Source organism: Musa acuminata, chromosome BXJ2-1, assembly GCF_036884655.1.
Source record: "Musa acuminata AAA Group cultivar baxijiao chromosome BXJ2-1, Cavendish_Baxijiao_AAA, whole genome shotgun sequence".
NCBI lineage: Eukaryota > Viridiplantae > Streptophyta > Magnoliopsida > Zingiberales > Musaceae > Musa > Musa acuminata.
The window spans coordinates 11602022-11625403 of record NC_088338.1 but is presented as its reverse complement, the minus strand read 5'-3'; the positions used below and the strand labels follow the sequence as shown (position 1 = coordinate 11625403).

Below are 23382 nucleotides of genomic sequence, written 5' to 3'. Positions count from 1 at the left end.
CGTCGGATTGGCAGAGAGTTTTTGGTGCGTGCGAGGTGTTCGATTCTTGTCCTGTAGGCGAATGTGAAGGAGAGGACGCTTCGACTTCCCGGTTCATGGTGGTAGCCGTCGGATTGGCAGCAATTTAGTGCGTGCGAGGTGCTCGATTCTTGTACCGTAGGCGAATGTGAAGGAGAGGACGCTTCGGCTTCCCGGTTCATGGTGGTAGCCATCGGATTGGCAGAGAGGCAGAGAGTTTTAATGCGTGCGAGGTGTTCGATTCTTGTTCTGTCGGCGAGAAATTACGCGTCCAAAGTGCGTGCGAGGTGTTCGATTCTTGTCCTGTAGGCGAATGTGAACGAGAGGACGCTTTGGCAGCCCGGTTCATGGTGGTAGCCGTCGGATTGGCAGAGTTTTAGTGCGTGCGAGGTGTTCGATTCTTGTTCTGTATGCGAATATGCTCCCCCGGTTCGTGGTGTTAAAAGGGGCTCTTTGGAACAGCGGAGAATACACGTGGCGTTTGTGGTCTCAAAGCCAGTGGTCAAACGCGGAAAAATAGGAGACGGAGAAGCCACAAAGGAGGCAGTATCAAACGCGGTGGTGGTGTTGGGAGCGCTTGCCAGAAGAGAAGCCCCCCGTTTTCTCGTAAAGGAAGACGAGAGGAGGAGGAACAAGAGCGAGATCCGGCGAGCCGCCTCTACCTTCCCGTAGATTCGTCTCTTTTCTGCCCTTCGTTTCTAAGAGAAATATGTCGATCTCTCCGGACTCGCACGCTCCTGAAAGGTACTGCTTCCTACCCCTCTTGTAGCTTCTCGTCTGGAGTGAGACATCGTAGATGCATCTATTTACGTGAACACTCGAGATTTCTTCTCGGAAATCGAGTCCTTATTGCTTGGAGTCGAGCGATTGCCTACGTCTGAGGATGAAAGGTGATCTATGAGTTATTTGTTTCAAGATAAGAAGAATTGAAATTGATGTTGAGATTGGTAGGGAAAAAAATGGAACTGTTAGCATCGAGATTTTTTACTAGTTTGATTATGGTATTTCACAACACACTGGAGATAATTAATGAGAGCACAGAAATCAAATTCCATCACTGGCTGTCTTGCTTTGGAGGGTGGAATGTTTCTTTTGCAAAGTCCAAGTAGAAGCAAAAATGGATCCAATCTGGACTGGATATAACTCCAATGCTCTGTGCAGAGGTAGATGGTTTCTTTTGTGAATTGCAACTGGGGAAAAAATGGATGAAATCTGGATTGGATATTGGAAAAACTATATCTGTATCCACTTATGATTTTCGGACATTGATGTGAAACAAATGCATATTCAAATTAGATTAACATGAATAAATATGTAAATAATTGAATATTTCATGTGTCTAGTATTTTATAGCAACTAGATAGGATGTTTTAATCAAACAAATGGAAGAATGGAAAAAGAGACAAAACGAGTGCATTATTACACGTAGAAATTTGATCAAATAACATTAGTTCAGAGGTAATGCTTTTCTTGGGAAATTTTATGCTTAGAGATATAGATATATGGATAAATGGGTGTGGATAGAATTGAACTGACATTGCTACCTGTCTCAGCAAGATGAAGCAAAATTTGGACATGGATCATTTAAATGATATACGTTCATTTATCTGATCATCCAGCTACATCCATATATGGAAATGGATTGCGATGGATGTTATTCTCTTCCACCCCTACTTGTGATTGAAATATTATGTTGGACCTAGTTGGATGTCCATTAACCTTCTTTTGGTCAATTTAAACTTGCTTGTGACAAGCATAGGTCAAAATTGATGGTTTATGATATTATGTGCTTCTTTTTTATCATACCATCAATCCTATTTCAGAGTATGTGAAAACTATTAGCGCCTGTCTGAGACCTAGGGCTGTTCAGAGATAATCTTAATGTACTTTTTGAATTTCTCTTTAGAAATTTATGATTCTTTTCTATTTCAGTGTGGTTTCGTGGAGAACACAGAAGATAGACTGATAATTAAAAAGAGGTTGAAGTAAATAAGAGCTATTAGCAACAACGAGTTCTTATATACACTTATATCATAGTGTAAATATCTAATAAATATCAATTAATATTGTAGTGAGTTATAGGAATGGAATTTCAGTGATAAATTGCTAAGATGATTCAAAGCGTCGGCTTGGTTGATCTGGCTAAACAAAACAACTACATTTTTTCTTTTCTTTTTTTCTACTTGAACCATTTAAAGAAGTGGATTTTCAACGTCAAGTAGCATGCTTTCCGTGGTAGGACAATGTTTTAATGACAAATCATCATAGTTTTGTTTGTTATTAAAATCCATGCTCAATTTGTTGTTCCTAAGCTACTAATAAGTATATAACTATACCATTGTAGTAGTTACTATTATGCTGGTTAGTATTTGAATAAAATGTTGAAGATGTCCTATTATTGGTTTGCTTGACTATTTATTTGCAAGATCAGACAGACGGATAATGTCTTCTCGGTCCAATCTACGATTAGAATTTTGCTTCACTCATATGGGTCAGCACTGATTTATCTCCTTGACTTGTGGCAGTTCTCTTACTGGACTTGCTCCGGTTGAAGCAGTTCTATTTGATGTTGACGGAACCCTGTGTGATTCGGATCCTCTTCATTATTATGCTTTTCGAGAAATGCTGCTAGAGGTACGATTTCCAATAGCTTTAATTGTGATAATCAATCCTTGTGGAGTTTGAGCTTCTGACTGAAAAAAAATTTACAGATTGGCTATAATAATGGAGTCCCCGTAGATGAAGAATTCTTCATAAAAAATATTGCTGGAAGGCACAATGATGATATTGCTAGTATCTTATTTCCTGACTGGGATCATGAGAAGGCCATTAAATTTGTTGATGATAAGGAAGCAATGTTCCGAAGGTATATTTCTGACTTTTGCACTGAGGGACGGTGTCACATATATTATTTTTCAGAGGAGAGATTGCACTTTTGAATGTACAGGTTAGTATCTAAAGAGTTGAAGCCAATAGAAGGTCTTCACAAGCTATGCAAGTGGGTCGAGGATCGAGGCCTGAAGCGTGCAGCAGTCACTAACGCCCCAAGGCTTAATGCAGAGCTTATGATTTCAATGCTCGGTCTGACTGATTTCTTCCAAGTTGTAGTAGTTGGGAGCGAATGTGAGAGAGCTAAACCATTCCCTGATCCTTACTTGAAGGCTCTCAAGGAACTCAAGGCATCTGCTGAACATTCATTTGTTTTCGAGGTTGCTTTTCTTAAATTATATTGTCTCACTCATCCCGACTTTCCCCTTTCCTACCATCAATCCTAACTTCTCTTCATCATTTCTGAAGGACTCAGCATCAGGAATAAAAGCCGGTGTAGCTGCTGGAATGCCTGTTTTCGGTTTAACAACCAGGAACCCTGAGAAGTCTCTGATAGAAGCAGGAGCTTCTTTCCTTATAAAGGACTATGAAGATCCAAAGCTTTGGATGTCATTGGAAGAACTGAACAGGGTACAACAATCCTGAACACTGCTGATGTTAGAGAAGAAAATTGGAAAAACACTCATAGAAACACCATAACATCGAAACTTATATACTGGGGTACAATTTTATACGAAAACATAAACATTTTCCTTTTGGTTGTATTTGGTTTTTGTTACATTGAATTAATTATCTGGTAAATCTGATGATCAAGACATCTGCAACCACATTTATACATTGAATAAGAAGATTGTGATGGAGAAGTTCACTTCTCGGATTGCTGATCCAGTACATGTTCTGTATCTGTTCTCTAAATCTCCGAATTTGTGTACATAATAACTGATATCCAATTTCTTGATTTGATAGAAAAAATATTTTTTTGCCTTTTTAAAATAATCAGCAAATTGTGATTGCATGGAGGGTTATATTAATGTTCCAAACATGCTCACTCCGGACAACGTAATATATATTTATACATTTATGATGCTTTTTTGCTTCTTATGCAATGAGTATATTAGCAATTGAAATGATAAAGATAAAAAAATTTACATTAGTTCTCAAAGAAAACGCCATTCGGCCCAAAACAAGCCCAAAGTAGTAAAGCCATAGCCCAATTCAAATGCCATTCCCTAAACCCAATGTGACAATGTCCTATAAACCCCTGTTTCGCTTCAGCAGCGCGCAGCGAGAGAGAGAGAGAGAGGGATAAGGCTGGAGTGGCTAGATAGAGAGAGGGCGGAGAAGGCCGGAGAAGAAGGGTGATGACGAGTCTTCGGCTGGCGATGGACACGGCGTTCTGGGACCTGAACGTGTCGTCGGCGCAAAACCTGGAGGGCACGGCCCGGGCCGTCCCCGGGGAGGCGGCGCCGTTGGGGATGGCCCGGGCGAGCCGCCTCCTCCGCCCGCAGCAGCTCTCCTTCCTCTCCCGCGCCTTCCCCCTCGGCCTCGTCCCTTCCTTCGCCCCGACCCCCCGCAAGGACCTCGGCTCCTTCGCCATCCAGTCCCTCCTCCTCGGCCCCTCCTCCGACAGGTGGTAAGCATCCATTTCCCCTCTGATTCTGCTATGTATCCCTAGATCTATATCGCGCACTATTGCAAGGAATTGATGGCGTGCTCTTGTGATCCTATACTGGACGATTGTTAGGTGGATGGGATTAGTTGGCCAATTCCGTCCAAGAAAATTGATATCAAATATCAAGAAAGAAGTGACAATGGGAGATGAGCTAGAGTTGCCTCAGTTCAAGGACGTTGCAAAGCATTTTCTGGACAAGTCGCTGTATGCACTTGGTTTGTTCTCGCAAATTTCTCTAACACCGGAGACCTCATTACTCTTCAATGTGGAAAGACATGGTGATAAGACGGGCCAACGTGCAAAAGCAATGCTCTTGCACGAGGTAAATTTAACGAAATAGTTCATCTTTTAATGGCAGATTTTGTTATTGCACTTTCTAGTCATAGACAACTCAGACGCAGTTTAGTCGCAATAAGCGTAATTAAAATTTTGAATTATTTATGTCAGGTAATATAATTTTCAAGTGAAGTTATAGGAATCCAGATTATATGAAGTTAATGATAATTGTCCTCTTGCAGACCTTATTTTAAATGTCTCCTAAATTAGGATACATATCTTTGGGTGCCTCTTTGGGATAAATTGTTGTGTCTTGGTTCTGTATGATTCATTCTACTTGAACTGTGCTATTTTACTGTCTAGCTGTAATTCTTGGTTACTTGTGCCTTTGCAGCTGCCAAGTCATGATGTTACAATAGAAGCAGCATGGCCTGAGTTGTTTCTGGACAGTAAGGGAAATTATTGGGATGTTCCAACTTCAGTATCCCTAGATGTAACTTCTCTAATACCTGACACTGGTTTGTGGTATCGTTTTGGCTTACACAAAAACAGTGGGCAACCTGAAGCTCGCAACTCTTCATCTACTGATATTCCCTTGACTCTTCTGCCTGGAGTATGTGCCAAAGCAGCTGTTTCATATGAGAAGAGCATGGATTTTTGGAGGGAACAGGAGAAGAGTACTAGAGCAAGAAATTTGGTCAAGAAACCTGCATGGATATCCTCTTATGATGAACGACTCGAAGAACCCCATGCAACAATATCAGGAATCATTGGTGAGAAAATTATCTAGAATATTTAGCTATTGAGTTTCTTATAGAAAACTTATGATTATATGAATATTCCAATCACTTGGATGTTGTATAGTTATTATATAGTTTGTTCAAATATTTGTTTCTTTTAATTAATCTCATGACGTATGGTTTTGCTGAAACATGCAAAGTTGTAAAAAAAGAATGGGTCCCTTCATCAAATTTATATTAAGTTGATTTACCAAACCATCATTTCAGTTGCAGTCCCCTGAGCCTGATGAGAGTTTTTGGTTTTGCTGGATTTGGCCATTTTGTGTCAGCTGGCCTATCTGGATTGGCTTGTGATTTTAAATAAAAAATTCAATAGAAGTATATAGATATCATGACTATTAAGAAAAAGGTGCATAGGTATCTGCTTTAGTGGTCATAATCAAACCACACTTAAAAAATTATTTCTTATGTTGATCTTTTCTGAGGCCACCAAATTTTGGCCTACTTGGAGCCAACTCCTCTGCCAGTTCTTCCAGATTGTGATCTAATAAACTGGATCAGCCTGTATGCAAAGCCATGTGCCATTGCTTTGGTGACAGCAATAACCTCCCGTAAGGACTATCAACTACTTGTACCTGATTGTTCAAGTGTTAACTATAGTTCTTTGTTGTTCTTAGAATTTTGACCTATTCATTTGTGTCATGCATAGAGTTTATCTTTACCTGGCATTACGGCATTACAAAAAGGTTTTCTGAACATTCCTGCCACTTGGGTTATTGTTCAAAGGTTGTTGTAGAGCTTAGCTCTATATGATTTGCATTACTGAAAGTTGATTCAGTTAGATGTTTTGATGAACAATTTTTTTTCTGGCTGTATTTCATTTGGAGCCACTGTATTCTAACTTCTGTTGTACGTATATTGCTAGTCTCTTGCTTTTGGAGTCATGAGCAGTAGTTTGGTTTAGGACTGTGAACTTCACTGGAATGATAAAATTGGATTAGAATGTTTTAACATTTTCTAGCTTGGCAAATTAGGTGCCCACACTAATAAATAGCCAATCTTGGCCACAATATTAGTTTTTCATGTTTTCTCATTGCATGGGATTTCAAGTTGATTCCGTGCTAGGAAGCCTATGCTGGCTCAAGCAGATTAAGTTGAGCACCTGTGCTCTCCGTCCGAATTTATTTATGTACATGGTTTTGCTTAGGTGCTAGTTCACCTTAAAATCTGTTTGAACATATGCTCATCGGGCCCACATCTTAAGACCCTACTTTCTTTTCTTTTCTTTGCTTAAGGTCATTTACCTTCCCAACTGGTTTTTGCAACTAAAGCAGTGCATTTGGATGTTGAATTGATTTTGACATTGTACGATGGGTAATTTTGGATGTAACATTTAACTGTGGATTGATATTGATGTCTTTATGCAAGTTTTATGCTTCTGACATAAATCTTTGTTTTTTCTTTCTTTCATTTCTTAGGTGGTACTTATGCAGCATGGTTTGGAGATGGCAACATTTCAAATCCTAAAAGAAGAAATCAGTTTCATGCAGACTTCTTTGGCTCATTATGCTACACGATTCAGCTTGGAAAATTTAAGAAGGATTTCAATGATCTTAGAAGAATAAGTGCTCGCTTGGACATTTGTTCAGCTTCAGCATTTATGAAAGGTGTCAGCAATCTGATATCTGACACTACCAAACGACAAGCTGACACAGAATTTAATCCTCTTGCTACCCCAAGGCTTAATGTAATCCTTCAACAGCAGGTATATCTTTCTACCTTATTCTTGTTTTTCTCTTCATAATATGCTCGATGCCATGTCCAATATATAATTTTTTTCTTTGACATATAGCTATAGAGTTGTACCTAGTTTAACTGTGACTCTCTTTGACAACCCTTTGGTTAGCTTTATGAGCATTTTGCAACTGAACTAACAGTACCAAGGGATGCATTATATCACATGCTATTCTAGACTCTGTACTTGGTACATTCTGTATATTATTAGCAGAAAGTCTAATATATATTTGAAATTTCACTAATAAAAAAGGACCACTGGTTGTATTGTTAAACCAAATTTAACTACTTGTCATTAGTAACATAGAATCCTTTTAATTTTTAATAACTGGTAATAATTGGAAATCCTTTTCTTATAGTTTTGTGCATGTTTTTGATAATATTTAGGTAAGTTATCTTCCTTCATTATCTGGATCTTGCAATAAACCATTTCTTTTACAGGTGGCAGGGCCCATAGTCTTCTCTGTGGATTCCAGAGTATCCCTGGTATCCCCATCTGGGAATCACATGCCTTGTGTTGATGATGTCATGTTTGGCTTGAGCTACTCTTTCAGGAAGTTAAAATCTGGGAAAATTCTGGCTTGGTTTTCTCCTAAGAGGAAAGAATCAATGGTTGAACTGCGCCTTTTTGAGTTTTAGAATCTAATTCTTCCGTTCCCCTAGGTTCTAGTGTTTCTCTTCTTTTTGTTCTTTATTTCTTTTTTCTGTTTGCATTTAGGACTTCGAATTTTGTAAGAAGTAACTACTGCTCGGGCAAACTTCGTCGGTCTTAGATTCCAAATGTGAATTATTTCTTTATATTGGCTACATATTTTTATTCATGAGATCTGATTTTACATCTTTTGTGGTTGAAGCATGCAAAATGATGACCTTGCCCTAGCAATATATTATGGACACCTGCAGCACTAAACATCAGGCTGAGCTTGCACTAATCTGTTGTCTACTGGAGGGCCAGAAAGGTTTGATCTCTGCATTCTTCTAATATTTGTACCAAATGGTTGAGATCCACTCATTCTATGATTTGACTGTTCTTAATCCTGTCTTATTCGGTGCTTAGCTTTGAACCTGCTAAATGGTACTTGAGAGAGCATATCTACTCTCATGGATGTTAAATTTCATTTTGTTGGATGTCAAACGTTGGTGTATAGCTAAAATATTCATCCACTTTCTCAAGCTAACAAGTCATTTTTACTTGAGAGAGCATTAGCTACAAAAAGTGTTGATGTTTGATTAAATTTGAAGCATCTTTTAATTATATTAAATTAAATATGATCATGAAGGATATTTTTATCAAATCATGAAGCATCTTTTGACTATTATGTTATTGATCATGATATGTCCTTCGACGATAATAATGTAGTCATCTTTACTTTAAAGCATGCTTCAACACCCTGACTATAAAGTGTCGTTCAATGATAACACTAGTGAATTTGACCATGAAACTCTTTTTAATGATGATATAATCAAATTTAATCATAAAGGATCCTTGAATTTGACAATGAAACTTTTTTTAATGATGATATGATCAAATTTAATCATAAAGGATCCTTTGTGTAGTCAAATTCAATCACGAAGTATCTAAAATCTTATAATAATTCAAACCTAAAATAATGGTGTCATCTAGGTGATGTGATCAAGTTATCCTGTCTTGAACCCCTTCATTATCCTGAAGTATAGTGGGGGCATATGACAAAGGGGTCTAACATGTGGGTAACCTAACAACACATCACACCATACTCAGAAGCCTCTTCAGCCCCAAGACAAGTGGCCCACGTGGTAGGCACAGTGGCACCAACCACGAGGTTCAATGGTTCAGGTAACTCTTGTCCCAGTAATTTTCAATAACCACATGAAATTGCTTGCATGAATAACTCCTCAATCATAATGGTAACCAAAGCCCTCTAGAAAAAAATCATCTACGTTAACTCACCCAAAACTCTTTGAATGTTTGGAATCTTAAATTACTCTCCTTCCAAATTATTAACTTAAGTATGCGTTAAGGAAAAATTTCATTGACGCCTTGATTAGCTTGACATGGCCCAAACCCGTATGCGTAGGATTATTCGAAGTGTCTCATAGGTAGAAACGTCGTGTTCCCGATGTGTCACATGCATGAAAACTAAGGTCGGGAGAGGTTTCTCGATCCGATTCCTCTAACGCTCAAATTAGTAATCCGAGATATATGAGTATGAACGTGAATAGTCAAGAGAAGTTATCCCCTCTTCTCTGTGTTAAAGGTGAGCTTTATATATGATCATAAAGAGTACGAAGAAAACTTGCGATTGTTTTTCTCCTCATAAATGGCGAGAAGGAATCTTGTGATTATCTTTCTCTTCATAAATGACAAGAAGAAAGCTTCGTCTTATCCTTCCTCGTTGGGAGCTAAGTGGTAATAATGTGTCGGATGATTAGTCGTCAGTGTATCTCCTATTATTGTCCCCCTCCTAAAGTTGTGCTTTAGGGCTCTTTTGAGAGGGACTTGAAGTGCGATGTTTAATTCATCTAACGTATAAGCATTTGGGATTTCCTCTTGCGGGTTAGGTTTTCTCGACACATGCGTTCCGGGCACACTTTACCTTATGCCTCTACCATGGTGGACTTTTTTCTTTTATGTAGGTCGGATTTTTTCTACTCATGTACCTCTGGCACATTTTACCTTATGCATTTACCATGGTAGATTTTTCTTCAAGCGGGTCAGGTTTTCCCAACTCACACATCTTAGGCATATTTTACCTTATGTCTATACCGTGGTAGATTTCCCTTAACATGGGTAGAGTTTTCCCGACGCACACGTCTCAAACACATTTGGCTTTGCGCCTCCATCATACCAGATTTTTCTTCACACGGGTTGGATTTTCCCAACTCACATGTCTCGAGCGCATTTGGTTTTGTACCTCCACTATAGCAAATTTCTCTTTACGCAGGTCATGTTTTCTCAATTATGCGTTTTGAGCATATTTAGCCTTGCGCCCCCGTCGTAGCAAATGCGGGTCAAGTTTTCCCAACTCACATGTTTTGGTAGCATTTGGCCTTGCACCTTCGTCGTAGTAGATTTCTCTTCATGCAAGTCGGGTTTTTCTGACTCACACATTTTATGTATATTTGGCCTTGTGTCTTTGCCATGACAGATTTACCTTAGTATGGGTCGGGTTTCTTAAGTCATTTGCCTTAGGCACATCTGGCCCTATGCCTCCGTCGTAGTGGATTTACCTTGGTACGAGTCGGGTTTCCCAACTCATACGCCTTGGGCACATTTAGTCCTGTGCCTTTGTTGTAGCGAATATACCTTGGCATAAGTCAAGTTTTTCAACTCACACATCTCAGGCACATTTGGCCTTGCGCTTCTATCATGATAGATTTACCTTGGCGTAAGTCGAGTTTCCCAACTCACATGCCTTAGGCACATCTGGCCCTACGCCTCCGTCATGATGGATTTACCTTAGTGCGGGTTGAGATTTTTGACTCATATGCCTAAGACACATTTGGCCCTGTGCTTCTACCATAGCAAATTTACTTTGGCACGAGTTATGTTTCTTAACTCACACATCTCGGGTACATTTGGCCCTATGCCTCCATCATGGAAAAAATATTTTTGTGCGGGTCAGATTTTCCGATTCACATGCCTCGAGCATATTTGGCCTTACACCTCCGTCGTAACGGATTTACCTTGGTGCAGGTTGGATTTTCCGACTCACACACCTCGGGCACATTTAGCTTTGTGCCTTCGTCGTGATGGATTTCAAGTCCTCTCTCTACCGTGGTAGATTTTCAATCTTGCCACTATGGTGGGCTTCAAATTCTCCCTCCTTCATGGTAGATTTCAAGTTCCCTCTTTACCGTGGTGGATTTCGAATCTTCTCGCCTCAGTGAACTTGAAATTCTTTCTTTACCGTAGTGAGTTTCAAGTCCTCTCTTTGTCATAGCAGATTTTGGATCTCCCTACCATGGTGGGCTTCGAGTTCTTGCTCCGTCATGATAGCTTTCAAGTCCTCTCTTCGTTGTGGCAGGTCTTAGACCTTCCTATCGCGACAAGCCTCTTGGGATTTGCCCCCAAAAGGACACTTGTCTTATTACAAGAGGACAAAGTTCGATCTCCTCCTTATAAATCCCCTCACCTCGTAGGGTGTGATTCATTCCTCCATCTAAGCCTCTAGTGTCTAGAGTCTTTAGAGCCTCAAGAGTTCTCAGCCTCACCCCAAGGGCCTCCTTAGGAGCGTCTCTCTTATCGCTTCGGTTCTCGATAAGGTAGGCTGACTTTGAGTCCTTCATCTCGACATAAGTTCTGCTCTTCTATCTCAGGTCGGGATGTCTCTCCTCTCTCATACAAGTTCTTCTCGATCCTTTATCTGTTAGTTAGTTGAGGTTTATGCTTCATCTTTAAATAATTCGAGGGTGGAGGAGGTCGGATTCTCTTCATTGAAAGGGGCCTCTCTTGTGAACTGACGGTTTGTTGAGGGTTGGAGTCCAAAAGTTCTCATGATTGTGATTCAGTGGTGAGCACACCTCTCTTGGATCACCTATGAACTAGGTATTTTATCTCAACCAAATTTGACCTACAAGTTCCCCAACCCAGTCAACACACTTTTGATCTTATCCTAGGGTCTTTTTGCTTATCTTGTGATGCCCTTGAGATGGGCCTTCATCTTTCTTTTCACCCAGTGATAGTATCTTTCCTTCAATGGTGGGGAATGTCATCTTCCCAAATGGTGCCCAACTCATAATGTCATTTGATAGTATTCATCGGGGAATACCAATGTGCTAACATTATTTTGACCCAAACCCTTTTTGTCACTTATTTTCGATTGTGCAATGGGAGAAATAGCTACTACTTATCCGATCCGGGGGGGGGCTTCAAGGTCAGGGATGCCCCTTCCAACAACAAGAGCCGGAAGGAGTGTTTTTTTCTTATGAGTTCAAGTCAAGATTAGGGGTTCAACCTCACTTAGTTAACATGTTGCATTGATAATACCCCTCCCTTCTTGTTGGATAAGGAGGCAGATCAAATGCTTCAACTGAGGGACATACTTTTTTCCTCCGATTTAGTTTCAAAGATAGATGAGGAATGAGCGATCGATACGGGTCTCAGCTCAACTCCTTGGGGTACGACCTGAACTTTCCCTCGTTTGACTTGACCTTTCTTTTTAATATTCAATTTTGTGATTTGGATTCTTTACAAGCATGAATCTACACACCTTGAAAAAGAAAGAGCTTGGCTCTTCATCGGGTGTGGCAGAGCCCCATTCGGTCTTAACAACTGCTTGCGAGCCGTTGGTAGAGGCATCAGATCCGCCTTGGTCTGGCCATCATGACAATAGCAACTGACTAAAAAAGAAACATAAGGTTATAGCGAAGAAGACCCCATGCCCTCAAAAGGGCAACATGCCCGAAGAGTCGGCTTAGGAAATGGAGCCTCCCCCGACTATAATGCTAGTGCCTCTAGGAGGTGGAAGTTCTAAGTTGGGCTTCAGAAAAAAGGAGAGAAGGTTATGGCCGATGTTGGACCTGTGCGAGGGGAAGCTCTTGCCCTTCACGACCTTGTAGATTATCGACTTGTCGAACCCGACCTCGGAGACATCGTTACAGCCTTGATGGGAAGATCTGAGGGAGATGCAAAAGGTGTGGGGTGAAGGCTCGACTACAGAATTGTACTGTCGTGGATCCCTGTGCTCGGGGATGGTGAAGCAGCTCTATTGCTCCCCCTCAGAGGTCCTAATTGACATTTGTTATGGAAATGAAATGATGGTAAGTTAGGCTGCTACTAGCTCCTTCGGCTTCACTTCGCTAACTTGTTCATTTTTTATTTGTAGCATCACCACTATGTGACGACTCTAATTGATCATGTCCAAGATGCTAGCACCATCATTCACCAGTAGTCTACTATGGTTGACGACCTCCTAGCTGAAGTCGAGGAGTTGAAAAAAAGGGAAGCATCCTCTACTATCGCCAAGGTTGAGGCTCGAGTGACCAAATTGACCTATCAATTAGAGGATGTTGAGCGGTGCCTAGTTACTCTCGCTAAGCAACAAAAGGAGGTCCGAGGCCATAATCGTGCAATGGAGGACAAGCTTCTGTGGCTCACCTAAGAGCTAGACATAGTGAAGATATGCAACTCAAAGCTCACTTGAGTGTTGGACACGGTGAAGATACATAGCTCGGAGTTCACCGAGGAGGTTGCAATGGCTACTAAGGAGGCCTACAAGCTAAAGGAAGTATTGGAGGGTGAGTGGAGCTGCATATCATAGTACTAAGAGGAAGCTATCACCAATTATAAGATATCCGTCAAATTCCAAAAGGGTTTGGAGAGGACAATGCAGGTTTTGTACCAGTTCGAGTATTAGATCACCCTAGCCCACTTCAAGGCGAGGTACCCCGAGCTAGAGCTCGAGGAGGATCCATTCATAAATTATCCTGAGGACCATAACATCCCGATGGCGACTGAGGTGCCCTTCGACAATAGCACTAACTCGCCTCCTCACCCAACCGCCTAAATTGTTGCCTCCATTTGTTGATCTCTCCCTTTTCTGTTTTTGGTCATTAGGTCAGTCTATCCAACTTGTTTTTTTGTCTGCATTAATAGCATTTTATTTTGATAGGTCAAGGCATCATCTCAGATGTAAAAGCTTGACTTTGTAGGTGTATGTGCTTCTAGGAGCAATGGAACTCTCTTTTCCAACATTTGGTGCTTAAGGGTAGCCTTTCCCGGTCTACAACATTCGAGGCCTTAGGGATAAAACTTCTTCAAATTGGCGATGTGACACGTTCTCGATAATGTCATACCCTATGTTGTCCTGAAGCGATGTGTTTTATCTTGGATGACTTCGACGATTCGATATGGCCCTTCCCAATTCAATGTCAAGTTATCTTGGGACCTGGTTGGGTCACTAACCTCAGCCTTTTGGAGCACCATGTTCTATAGTCCAATCCCCTAACGGTGAACTCCTTGATCGTAGAGCTTGGCCACCATCCTTCTATATCTTAGTGCCCATAGATGTGCTTCAACTCTAACTTCACTAATCAAGTCAAGTTTGGCTCGATGTCCCTCTTCGGATTCTTTGTCAAAGCTCTCGACCTGAGGTGTCAAGAAGACTATCTCGGGTGGCAGAACAACCTTGGTGCTGAATGCCAAGTTGAACGACGATTCCCCTGAGATAGTCTTGAGTGTCGTCCAAGAGGTCCACAAGATGCTTTGTAGCTCATTCACCAAAGTGCCCTTCGCTTTGACAACCCTCTTATTTAATCCTTCGAGAATGGCTCAATTAATGACCTATGCGAGCTCGTTTATTTAAGGATGAGCTACTAAGTTAAATCTTAGTTGAATCCCATGGGACTAGCAAAACTCTTTGAATTTCACATTATTAAATTGAATCCCGTTGTGAGGGCCCTTGAGGATTCCGAAGTGGGTAATGGTGTTTCTCCATACGAACCCCTCGACTTGTTTCTCGGTGATTTAAGGTAGCGGTTTGACCTCTACCCACTTCATGAAGTCTACTCCCATGATGAGGGACCTCTTATAGTCGAAAGTTGGTGGAAAGGTTTCTAAGATGTCCATGCCCCACTAGGCAAAAGGCCATGTGCAATTGATCAAGCTCAAAAGGACCGTCGACTACTGTAGTACCAACATTTGGCACTCGTGGCACCTTCAGACGTAAGTGATTGTGTCCTTACGTAACGTCGGCCAGTAGAACCCCTACTGAAGCACCTTGAATGCAAGGGTCTGTCCACCTATGTGCTCCCTACAAATACTTTTGTGCATCTTGATGAGCACCCTCTCGACTTCTTGTGGTGTTAAGCACCTAAGAAAGGGTTTGCTAAAGGACCTACAGTACAAGCGATCGTTAATTATGCCATAACACGCTTGATGATGCTTGACCCTTCGAGCAGCCATGAGGTCAACAAGAATTGCTCCATCTCTTTTGTAGTGCAAGATCTCATCAATCCAACTTGGTTCCTCCTCGGCCATGACCATGTTGTACCGTTCAATAGTTCAAATTAGCAGCATCTCGACTATCAATCAGCTTCCCCTTGGAGCTCTAGTGGAGGCTAACCTAGCTAGTAAGTTAGCCTAGGTATTTTTTTGTGCGAGGTATCTGTAACACATTGAGTTGAGAAAAGCTTCGGGGTAACTGTCACACCTCGACAAGGTATTTTGCCATGGTCCCGTCCCGAGTTTCGTAGCTCCCGTCAACTTGGCTCATGACCAATTGTGAGTCACTAAACATTGTCAAATCTTCCACTTGGAGCTCTCAGGCAAGTTGGAACTTATGAGAAATGCTTCATATTTGGCCTCATTATTGGAGATTTTAAACTCGAACTATAAAGCTTGTTCATGCACTTGCTTGTTCGAACCTTTCAAGACAAGTCTAGCACTGCTGCTTTCTAATATGGTAGTTCCATCTACGAACATGGTCCATGCCAAGGGGGTGTGCTTATTAGCTTCGATCTCATGTGAGGGGGTCAACTTCAATATGTAATCTACCAATGCTTAAGCCCTAATGGCAACCCTAGGTATATATCAGAGTCGAATTCACTCAGCTCTACCGACCACCTCCTACACTGAGACATCAAATCACAAAAGGATTTGCTTGAGTGATTAGTCGATGATCACCTATATAGGATATGCTTAAAAATAGGGACAAAGCTTCCTTATCGCTAATACTAGCATACAAGCTAGTTGGGGGGAGGGGGGGAAGGGAACCTACTCGATGGTAGTGAGATAGAGGTTGAGAGCCTCACCTAGAATGAATTTTTCTACTATGCTTTTGAGGTGATCACCTGGGGCGAGGTGGTGCTTTAGTTTATCAAATGCCTCTTGGCACTTCTTGGTCAATAGGAAAACTTTTGGATTTTTCAATGCCCAGAAGAAGGGCAAGCACTTATCGTTAGACTAGGATAGGAACCGGGTAAGCACCGCTATTCATACTATTAACTATGCACTTCCTTCACTGACCAAGGTGGATGCATCTCCAATATGGTGTGAACCTTTTTAGGATTTGCATCTATTCCTCTCTGGTGAATAATGAATTCAATAAATTTTCCCGAGCTAACTTCGAAAGCACACTTGGACAGGTTGAAACGCATGTTATATCTCTTCAAAATCTGAAACATATCGACCAAGTCTACCAAATGTAAGTTAGCTATTCTACTTTTGTCTATCATGTCATCCACATACATCTCGATGTCCCTCTCGGTCTGATGCTTGAATATTTTATTTATCATCTTTTGGTATATTGTCCTCGTATTTTTTAATCTAAATGATATGACTTTATAATAATATATGCTTTGGTCCATGATAAAGGAGGTATGTTCATGATCCCGAGGCACTATCCTTATTTAGTTATATCTCAAATATCCATCAATAAAGGTGAGGAGCCCATGACTCGAGATAGCATCAACTAACTAATCGATCTGAGGAAGAGGAAAGCTATTATTTGGACATGCTTTGTTGAGATCAGTGTAATCAACATACATTATTCAATTTCTATTAGGTTTTTTAACCAATATAATGTTAGCAAACCATTGAAGGTGCTATACTTCGGCAATAAACCCTGCCCCTAGTAGTTTGTCCACTTTATCGCTAATTGTCTGCTAGCGGTCGGGAGTGAACTTACGAAGCTTTTGCTTCATAGGTCGGACCTTGAGGGAGAAGTTCAAATGGTGTTGGGCCATATCGAGGTCTATTCCTAGTATATCTCTTAGTAACCATATGAGCACATCAGCCATTTTCCCCGAGAAAGTCGACGAGTTGCATTCACTTCTCCTCATGGAGTGTCACCATAATCTTAATAACCCGAATAGGATGGGCCTTGTCCAAAGGTTCTTCAACTAGTAACTCCATTGGTTTTGGATGTGAAAGAGGTTTAGCGAAATCTTGGGGGTCTAATAGTGGTGTCTTAAGTCAGGCTTTCTTTAATAAGGAGATTGTCACCAGATAGCACTAGCGAGACTCCTTCAAATTGCTCCTTAGCTTCCTGACATCGATTCTTGTTGGTAACTTTATCACCATGTGATAGGTCGACGACATAGCCTTCAACCTATTGAGTATTTTTATTCATCATCTTTTGGTATGTTATCCTCGTATTTTTCAATCCAAATGATATGACTTTGTAATAATATATGCCTTGGTCTATGATAAAGGAGGTATGTTTATGATCCTGAGGCACTATCCTTATTTGGTTATATCTCGAAAACTCATTCATAAATGTGAGGAGCCCATAGCTCGAGATAGCATCAACTAATTGATCGATCTAAGGAAGAGGGTAGCTGTTATTTAGACATGCTTTGTTGAGATTAGGTTTTTTAACCAATACAATGTTAGCAAACCATTGAGGGTACTATACTTCGACAATAAACCCTACCCCTAGTAGTTTGTACACGTTATTGCTGATTGCCTGCTAGCGTTTGCGTTTGGGAGTGAACTTACAAAGCTTTTGCTTCATAGGTCGAACCTTGAGGGAGATGTTCAAATGGTAGTGGGCCACATTGGGGTCTATTCCTAGTATATCTTTTAGTAACCATATGAGCACATCGGCCATTTTCCCTGAGAAAGTCGACGAGCTGCATTCACTTCTCCTTAGGGAGTGTCACCATAATCTTGATAACTCGAATAAGATGGGCCTTGTCCAAAGGTTTCTCAACTAGTAACTCCATTGGTTTTGAATGTGAAAGAGGCTTAGCGAAATCTTAGGGGTCTAACAGTGGTGCCTTAAGTTAGGCTTTCTTTGATAAAGAGACTGCCATCAGATAGCACTAGCGAGACTCCTTCAAATCGCTCCTTAGCTCCCCAACATCGATTCTTGTTGGGAACTTTATCACTATGTGATAGGTCGACGACATAGCCTTCAGCCTATTGAGTGTGGGTCGACTTATGATCATGTTATAAGCCGAGGGGATGTCAACCACTATAAACTTGGTCATCATTGTTTTGGAGCAGGGTTCATCGCCGAGCGTAACATGCAGGCTCATGGTCCCGAGAGGGGAGATGGAGTCACCTATGAACTCCATTGGCTAAGAAGTAATAGGAGTGACATAATTAGTCGAGAGCCCAAGTTTTTTAAAAGCGTCAAAGTAAAGGATGTCGATAGAGCTACCTATGTCGATCATGACCTATTTACTTAGGTGTTAATCATTCTTATGTAGACCACCAGAGCGTCATCATGGTTTGGGTCGAGGTACTCCATCTCCTTGTCCTTCAAAGTTATTTTTGAGTCATCTTCTAACCTTGGGCACTTCTTGATGGTGGTTCAGGCTTAGGCTTTGCGACCTGAGGTGCTATCCCCTCCGAGGAAGGTCTCCCGATGATAACATTGATCTATCTCTCCATTGGGCCCCGAGGTTAAGGCAAAGGTTCCTAAGGTCTTCGAATGAATCTCCCAAGGTGCCCTTGATGAATGAGCTCCTCGATTTATTCCTTCAAATCACGATAGTTTTTCATGTCGTGGTCATAGTCACGGTGAAAGTGGTAATACTTCAATATATCCATCTTTTCCAATGGTGTCTTCACTAATTAAGGGTCTTTCAAGAATCTTTTTTCCTTTATCTATAAGAAGACTTCGGTTCTTGTCATATTAAGGGGGGTCAACTCAAGTCTCGAGAGAGGCAACTCAGGTTGATCTTGTTTTCTTCGCCAAGGTGACTTTAAGGTTGAAACTAATGGTGGTCGCTCCTACCATGACTTCTTATGCATCTCCTCGCTCGCACTTACTTAAGACCATCGCCTTGATGACTAGGTATTGATTGGTCATCTAGAGGACCTCGAGAACGATCGTTGATGACCTCTCCACCAATGACTAGAAAAGGTGAGAGGGCTTGAGCCCCATCATGAAGGCTTGAATCATGAGTGATGGATGGGCTTCATGCACACTTCAGATTTTGTTGGTGAACTAAACGATGAAGTCACAGAGTATCACTTCCTCTCCTTGCTTGAGTCTGAGCAACATTGTCACAAATGGTCTTGGGTGTACATTCCCAAGGATGTATGGTTTGAACTCCTTTGCATGCCGAGTGAAGGAGATGACCGAGAGTAACTTCAAATGAATGTACCACTCTTGCACCGAGCCTCTCAGCGTTGTTGGGGATGCATATCACATTAGAGCGTTCGAGATGCCGTAAAGAGACATCTGGGTGCGGAAGGCAACAATGTGTTCAATCGGGTCGATACTGCCGTTAAAGGCTTCCAACGATGAGAGGCAGCAATGTGTTCTGGGTGAATAGGGACCGACCCGAGGTGGGATCGATCGGATTCTCCCACCTGAATTGCTGGAATTCTCCCTGCATCTCGTATAGGCATTGGTCCATTTGCCTCAATTGGACCCTCAAGGAATTATTCATTGAATTCACTGATTGGATCTCAGATTTAGGTAGAGTAGAGTGGTGGTGCGATGGTGCACTGAACTCAATAGTATTGGGGAGTGGAGTGCTCCTTCGATTGGCAATTCCATGGACCTTGGGTGACCCGTTGGGGGATTCCAATGAGTATTGGTGCTAGTGGTGGTTAAGGTGTCAATCATGGCTGAGATGGTGGTACCTTTTGTTGGGCTAGTTGAGACAAGAGTAAGGTGATAGATTACAACATGCCCATGAGTATCTACACATAATGGGTGAGGTTTAGGAACACCTTGGTAGGGATGAGCAGGTGGTTCAAGTTTGTCCCTCGGGGTGAGGGGCCTAGGTCATTGAACAGACGTTAGTACCTCGTTATTTATATCAAAGTTGATGCATCCATATGTGCGGAGGATGACAGTTGCCTCTCAATGGAGTATTCATTGAGAGGATTAGCGAGTGGACACTCATATGATATCAGACCCTCTTTCTAGCGCCAAAATATTAGGAAAAAATATCGTTGATATCCTGGTTAGCCTGACGTGGTTCGGACTCATATACATAGGATTGTCCAAAGTGTCTTCGAGGTGGAAACGTCGTGCTTCTGAGGTATCACCTATACGATAATCAAGGTTAAGAAAGGTTTCCCGATCCAATCCCTCTGATACTTAAGTTAGTAATTCGAGATATATGAGTATGGACACGAGTAGTCAAGAGAAGTCCTCTCTCATTTTTTATGTTAAAGGTGAGCTTTTATACTTAATCGTAAAGAGCACAAAAGAAACTTAGGATTATGTTTCTCCTCGTAAATAGTGAGAAAGAAGCTTGTGATTGTCTTTCTTATCATTAATTACGAGAAGGAAGCTTGTATCATAAATGACAAAAAAAAAATTTCATCTTATCCTTCTCATTGGATACGACTAACAAGGTTTGGTTGGTCTTAGAGACAAAGGATAAAAGTAAAACACTTCTGAGTGCATTTAGGGTTATATAATACATCTGAGAATAATTTTTTCTAATTAACGTGACAAGAATATACAAGGATTCTGATTTGGCTTTGGGTTAATCGAAGAAAATTCTTAATTCTTATATAGTAAAGAATATGAATGTTTTTTGTTAAGACAATGTTTTCTGGTTGAAACATAAAATTCAATTTTGTTTTTTGATACGATCAATTTTAGTACGTGGTGAAATCGGTCCGACTCAGATCAATTTTTCGAAGGTCGTGGCATTTGGAAGTAGTAAACAAGTTCGGCTAGGATTTCTTTCACTGGAGGGCGAAGAAAAAGCTCATAGTTCATTACAGTCAGACGTTTGATCTCCTAATTTGATTTGAACTTTACTTTGACCAATAAACATTATCATAATCATCAACGTAGAAAAATTGGATCCGTGGACCTCTCTAGGAGAAAAGTAAAAGTACCGGAAGCCTGTCTCTTTCTATCCCATATGAAATCTCAACAACATCATGCCATTGGACCAATGCATTTATCCTCTCTGCACGCCTTCATTCCCATCAAAGCTTGGGTTGACCTCTCACTGCGACAGGCCGGCTTCATCCCTCTTCTTGTTCTTGTTCCCATGTCAACCCAGCCGGCTTCGAGATGACTCAAAGAGAATCCATCCGTCAGCTTTACGCACCGAGGAAGACGCCGAGTTCGGCCGCAGTTGTCACGCTTCTTCTCGTTGACCCAAGGCAAGGCTACCAATCATTGTTCAGGAAGACATGAAAAGCCTTCTTGGATTACTCAAATCATTTGATAGTGTGCTGTATCCGTCCAATGCGACGGCGCAGGTCACTTCTCTCTATAAACTCGCTTCTTTCCTCTTTATCTCTCATCCTTACCACCACCATGGAAAGAAACCACCGTGTCCTCTTCCTCGGTGTTTCCCTCTTCTCCTGTTTCTTCACCATCATCCACTCGGAGGTCAATACTACTACTGCTGGTGGAATCAGTACGAGCACTTCAATTCTCACCTCGTGCCTCCGGTCTTCTGGTGTCCAAAACTTCACCGTCTCCTCGTCTCCACCCTCCGCTTCTTACTCCCTCCTCCTCAACTCTTCCATCCGAAACCTTCGCTTCGCTGGCCCTGACACCCCCAAACCCAGCGCTATAATCCTCCCATGCACGAAAGAGGATCTCCGGAACGCTGTTCTTTGCCTGCGCAAGGCCTCCTTGGCCATCAGGGTGAGAAGCGGCGGCCACAGCTATGAAGGCTTGTCCTACACCGGCGACCCGCACGTTCCTTTCGCGGTCGTGGACCTCATGAACCTGAACAAGGTCCGAGTCGACCCTGACTCCCTCACCGCCTGGGCTGAGTCCGGCGCTACGGTGGGGGAGATATACTACGCCGTGGCCGCATCGAATCGGTCGCTCGCCTTCTCCGCCGGGTCGTGCACCACTGTCGGAAGCGGCGGACAGATCTCCGGCGGCGGGTTCGGGCTTCTCTCCCGGAAGTATGGACTCGCCGCCGACAACGTCCTCGACGCGGTCTTGATCGACTCCTCCGGCCGGGTCCTGAACCGGGAGTCGATGGGAGAGGACGTCTTCTGGGCGATCCGTGGCGGCGGCGGCGGCAGCTGGGGCGCCATCTACGCGTGGAAGCTGCGACTCGTCCCTGTCCCGGAGCGCGTCACCGCGTGCACCCCCACTCGGTCCGGCCCGACGCGTTCGGTAGCCGAGTTGGTTCACAAGTGGCAGTACGTGGCGCCGAGTCTGCCCGACGAGCTGTACCTGTCCGTGTACATCGCCGGGTCAGGGGGCGGCAACGTCTCCGCCTCGTTCACGGGCTTCTTCCTCGTCCCGAGAGGAGCGGCGATCTCCATACTGAGTCAGCGATTCCCGGAGCTGGGACTGGCGGAGTCGGACTGCGACGAGGTGAGCTGGATCGAGTCGGCGGTCCGATTCGCCGGATTGGACTCGGTGTCGGACCTGACGAGCCGCACATCGCGGGGGAGGGCATTCTTCAAAGCCAAGTCGGACTACGTGCGGGCCCCGATCGGCAAAAATGGGCTGATCACAGCCCTTGATTGGCTATCAAAGAAGGAAGAAGCGTACGTTATATTGGATCCCTACGGCGGGGAGATGGGGAGGGTGAGAAGCGATCGGATAGCGTTCCCTCACCGAGGGGGGAACCTGTACGGGATCCAGTACATGGTGGATTGGAGCGCGGAGAAGACGGGGGAGGGGTACGTGGCGTGGCTGCGAGGGTTCTACGAGTACATGGGGCGATACGTGTCGAAGAAACCCCGGGCGGCGTACGTGAACTACGTCGACCTGGATTTGGGGACGGTGGACTGGAGCGGAGGTGGGCCCCGGAATGCGGTGGGTGAGGCTCGGGTGTGGGGGCAGCGGTACTTCTTGGGGAATTACGACCGGTTGGTGAAGGCGAAGACCCAAATTGACCCGCACAATGTCTTCAATAACGCCCAAAGCATTCCACCTCTTCCTACGACACGTGGCTAAATTAGAGCCACACATACCACCTAGTATGAAATAGAACTATATAATAATATTATTTATTAGAATAATATTTACAAAAGCAGCTGGAGATTGCTCCATTATGTTGCAAATATGTCTTCGATGTTTAGAACAGTAAGAAAATTCGAAAAATGAAGTTATAGTTAAAGAAACAATCAGTATGTCTCGAGAGTAGTATTTCATTCTTCGGCACGATAATATTGAAAAAAATGAGCCTAATATTACCTACCACACTACTAATATGTGGATCAGA

General features: G+C 42.5%; 3 protein-coding genes across 4 annotated transcripts; all 3 read left to right on the top strand.

Moving 5' to 3' along the window:
• The first annotated feature begins 564 nt into the window (after window positions 1-564).
• On the top strand, window positions 565-3735 carry LOC135598936 (haloacid dehalogenase-like hydrolase domain-containing protein Sgpp). Its single transcript, XM_065093445.1, has 5 exons — window positions 565-762; window positions 2544-2652; window positions 2730-2884; window positions 2966-3227; window positions 3316-3735. The coding sequence occupies exons 1-5, from the start codon at window positions 728-730 to the stop codon at window positions 3490-3492; spliced, it is 738 nt and encodes a 245-aa protein (XP_064949517.1). The 5' UTR covers window positions 565-727; the 3' UTR covers window positions 3493-3735.
• Window positions 3736-4116: 381 nt separating this feature from the next.
• On the top strand, window positions 4117-8150 carry LOC135585307 (protein TRIGALACTOSYLDIACYLGLYCEROL 4, chloroplastic-like). Of its 2 annotated transcripts, none has more exons than XM_065093444.1 (5): window positions 4117-4477; window positions 4592-4841; window positions 5190-5568; window positions 7014-7300; window positions 7771-8150. In XM_065093444.1, the coding sequence occupies exons 1-5, from the start codon at window positions 4209-4211 to the stop codon at window positions 7966-7968; spliced, it is 1383 nt and encodes a 460-aa protein (XP_064949516.1). In that variant the 5' UTR covers window positions 4117-4208; the 3' UTR covers window positions 7969-8150. The 2 variants fall into 2 exon arrangements, with proteins under 2 accessions (XP_064949516.1, XP_064949515.1); XM_065093443.1 differs by having other exon boundaries at window positions 4118-4480.
• Window positions 8151-21427: 13277 nt separating this feature from the next.
• On the top strand, window positions 21428-23284 carry LOC135598934 (berberine bridge enzyme-like D-1). The gene has a single exon (XM_065093440.1). The coding sequence runs from the start codon at window positions 21429-21431 to the stop codon at window positions 23112-23114; it is 1686 nt and encodes a 561-aa protein (XP_064949512.1). The 5' UTR covers window position 21428; the 3' UTR covers window positions 23115-23284.
• The last annotated feature ends 98 nt before the right edge of the window (window positions 23285-23382 follow it).

What these genes read in the sequence shown, in the direction of transcription:
- LOC135598936 (XM_065093445.1), top strand. Translation starts at nt 728, where the DNA reads ATGTCGATCTCTCCGGACTCGCACGCTCCTGAAAG. An exon ending in TTCGAGAAATGCTGCTAGAG is followed by an intron (nt 2,653 to 2,729) that starts GTACGATTTCCA and finishes AAAAATTTACAG; the next exon opens with ATTGGCTATAATAATGGAGT. An exon ending in AAGGAAGCAATGTTCCGAAG is followed by an intron (nt 2,885 to 2,965) that starts GTATATTTCTGA and finishes TTGAATGTACAG; the next exon opens with GTTAGTATCTAAAGAGTTGA.
- LOC135585307 (XM_065093443.1), top strand. Translation starts at nt 4,209, where the DNA reads ATGACGAGTCTTCGGCTGGCGATGGACACGGCGTTCTGGGACCTGAAC. An exon ending in GGCCCCTCCTCCGACAGGTG is followed by an intron (nt 4,481 to 4,591) that starts GTAAGCATCCAT and finishes GACGATTGTTAG; the next exon opens with GTGGATGGGATTAGTTGGCC. An exon ending in AACAATATCAGGAATCATTG is followed by an intron (nt 5,569 to 7,013) that starts GTGAGAAAATTA and finishes TTCATTTCTTAG; the next exon opens with GTGGTACTTATGCAGCATGG.
- LOC135598934 (XM_065093440.1), top strand. Translation starts at nt 21,429, where the DNA reads ATGCGACGGCGCAGGTCACTTCTCTCTATAAACTCGCTTCTTTCCTCT.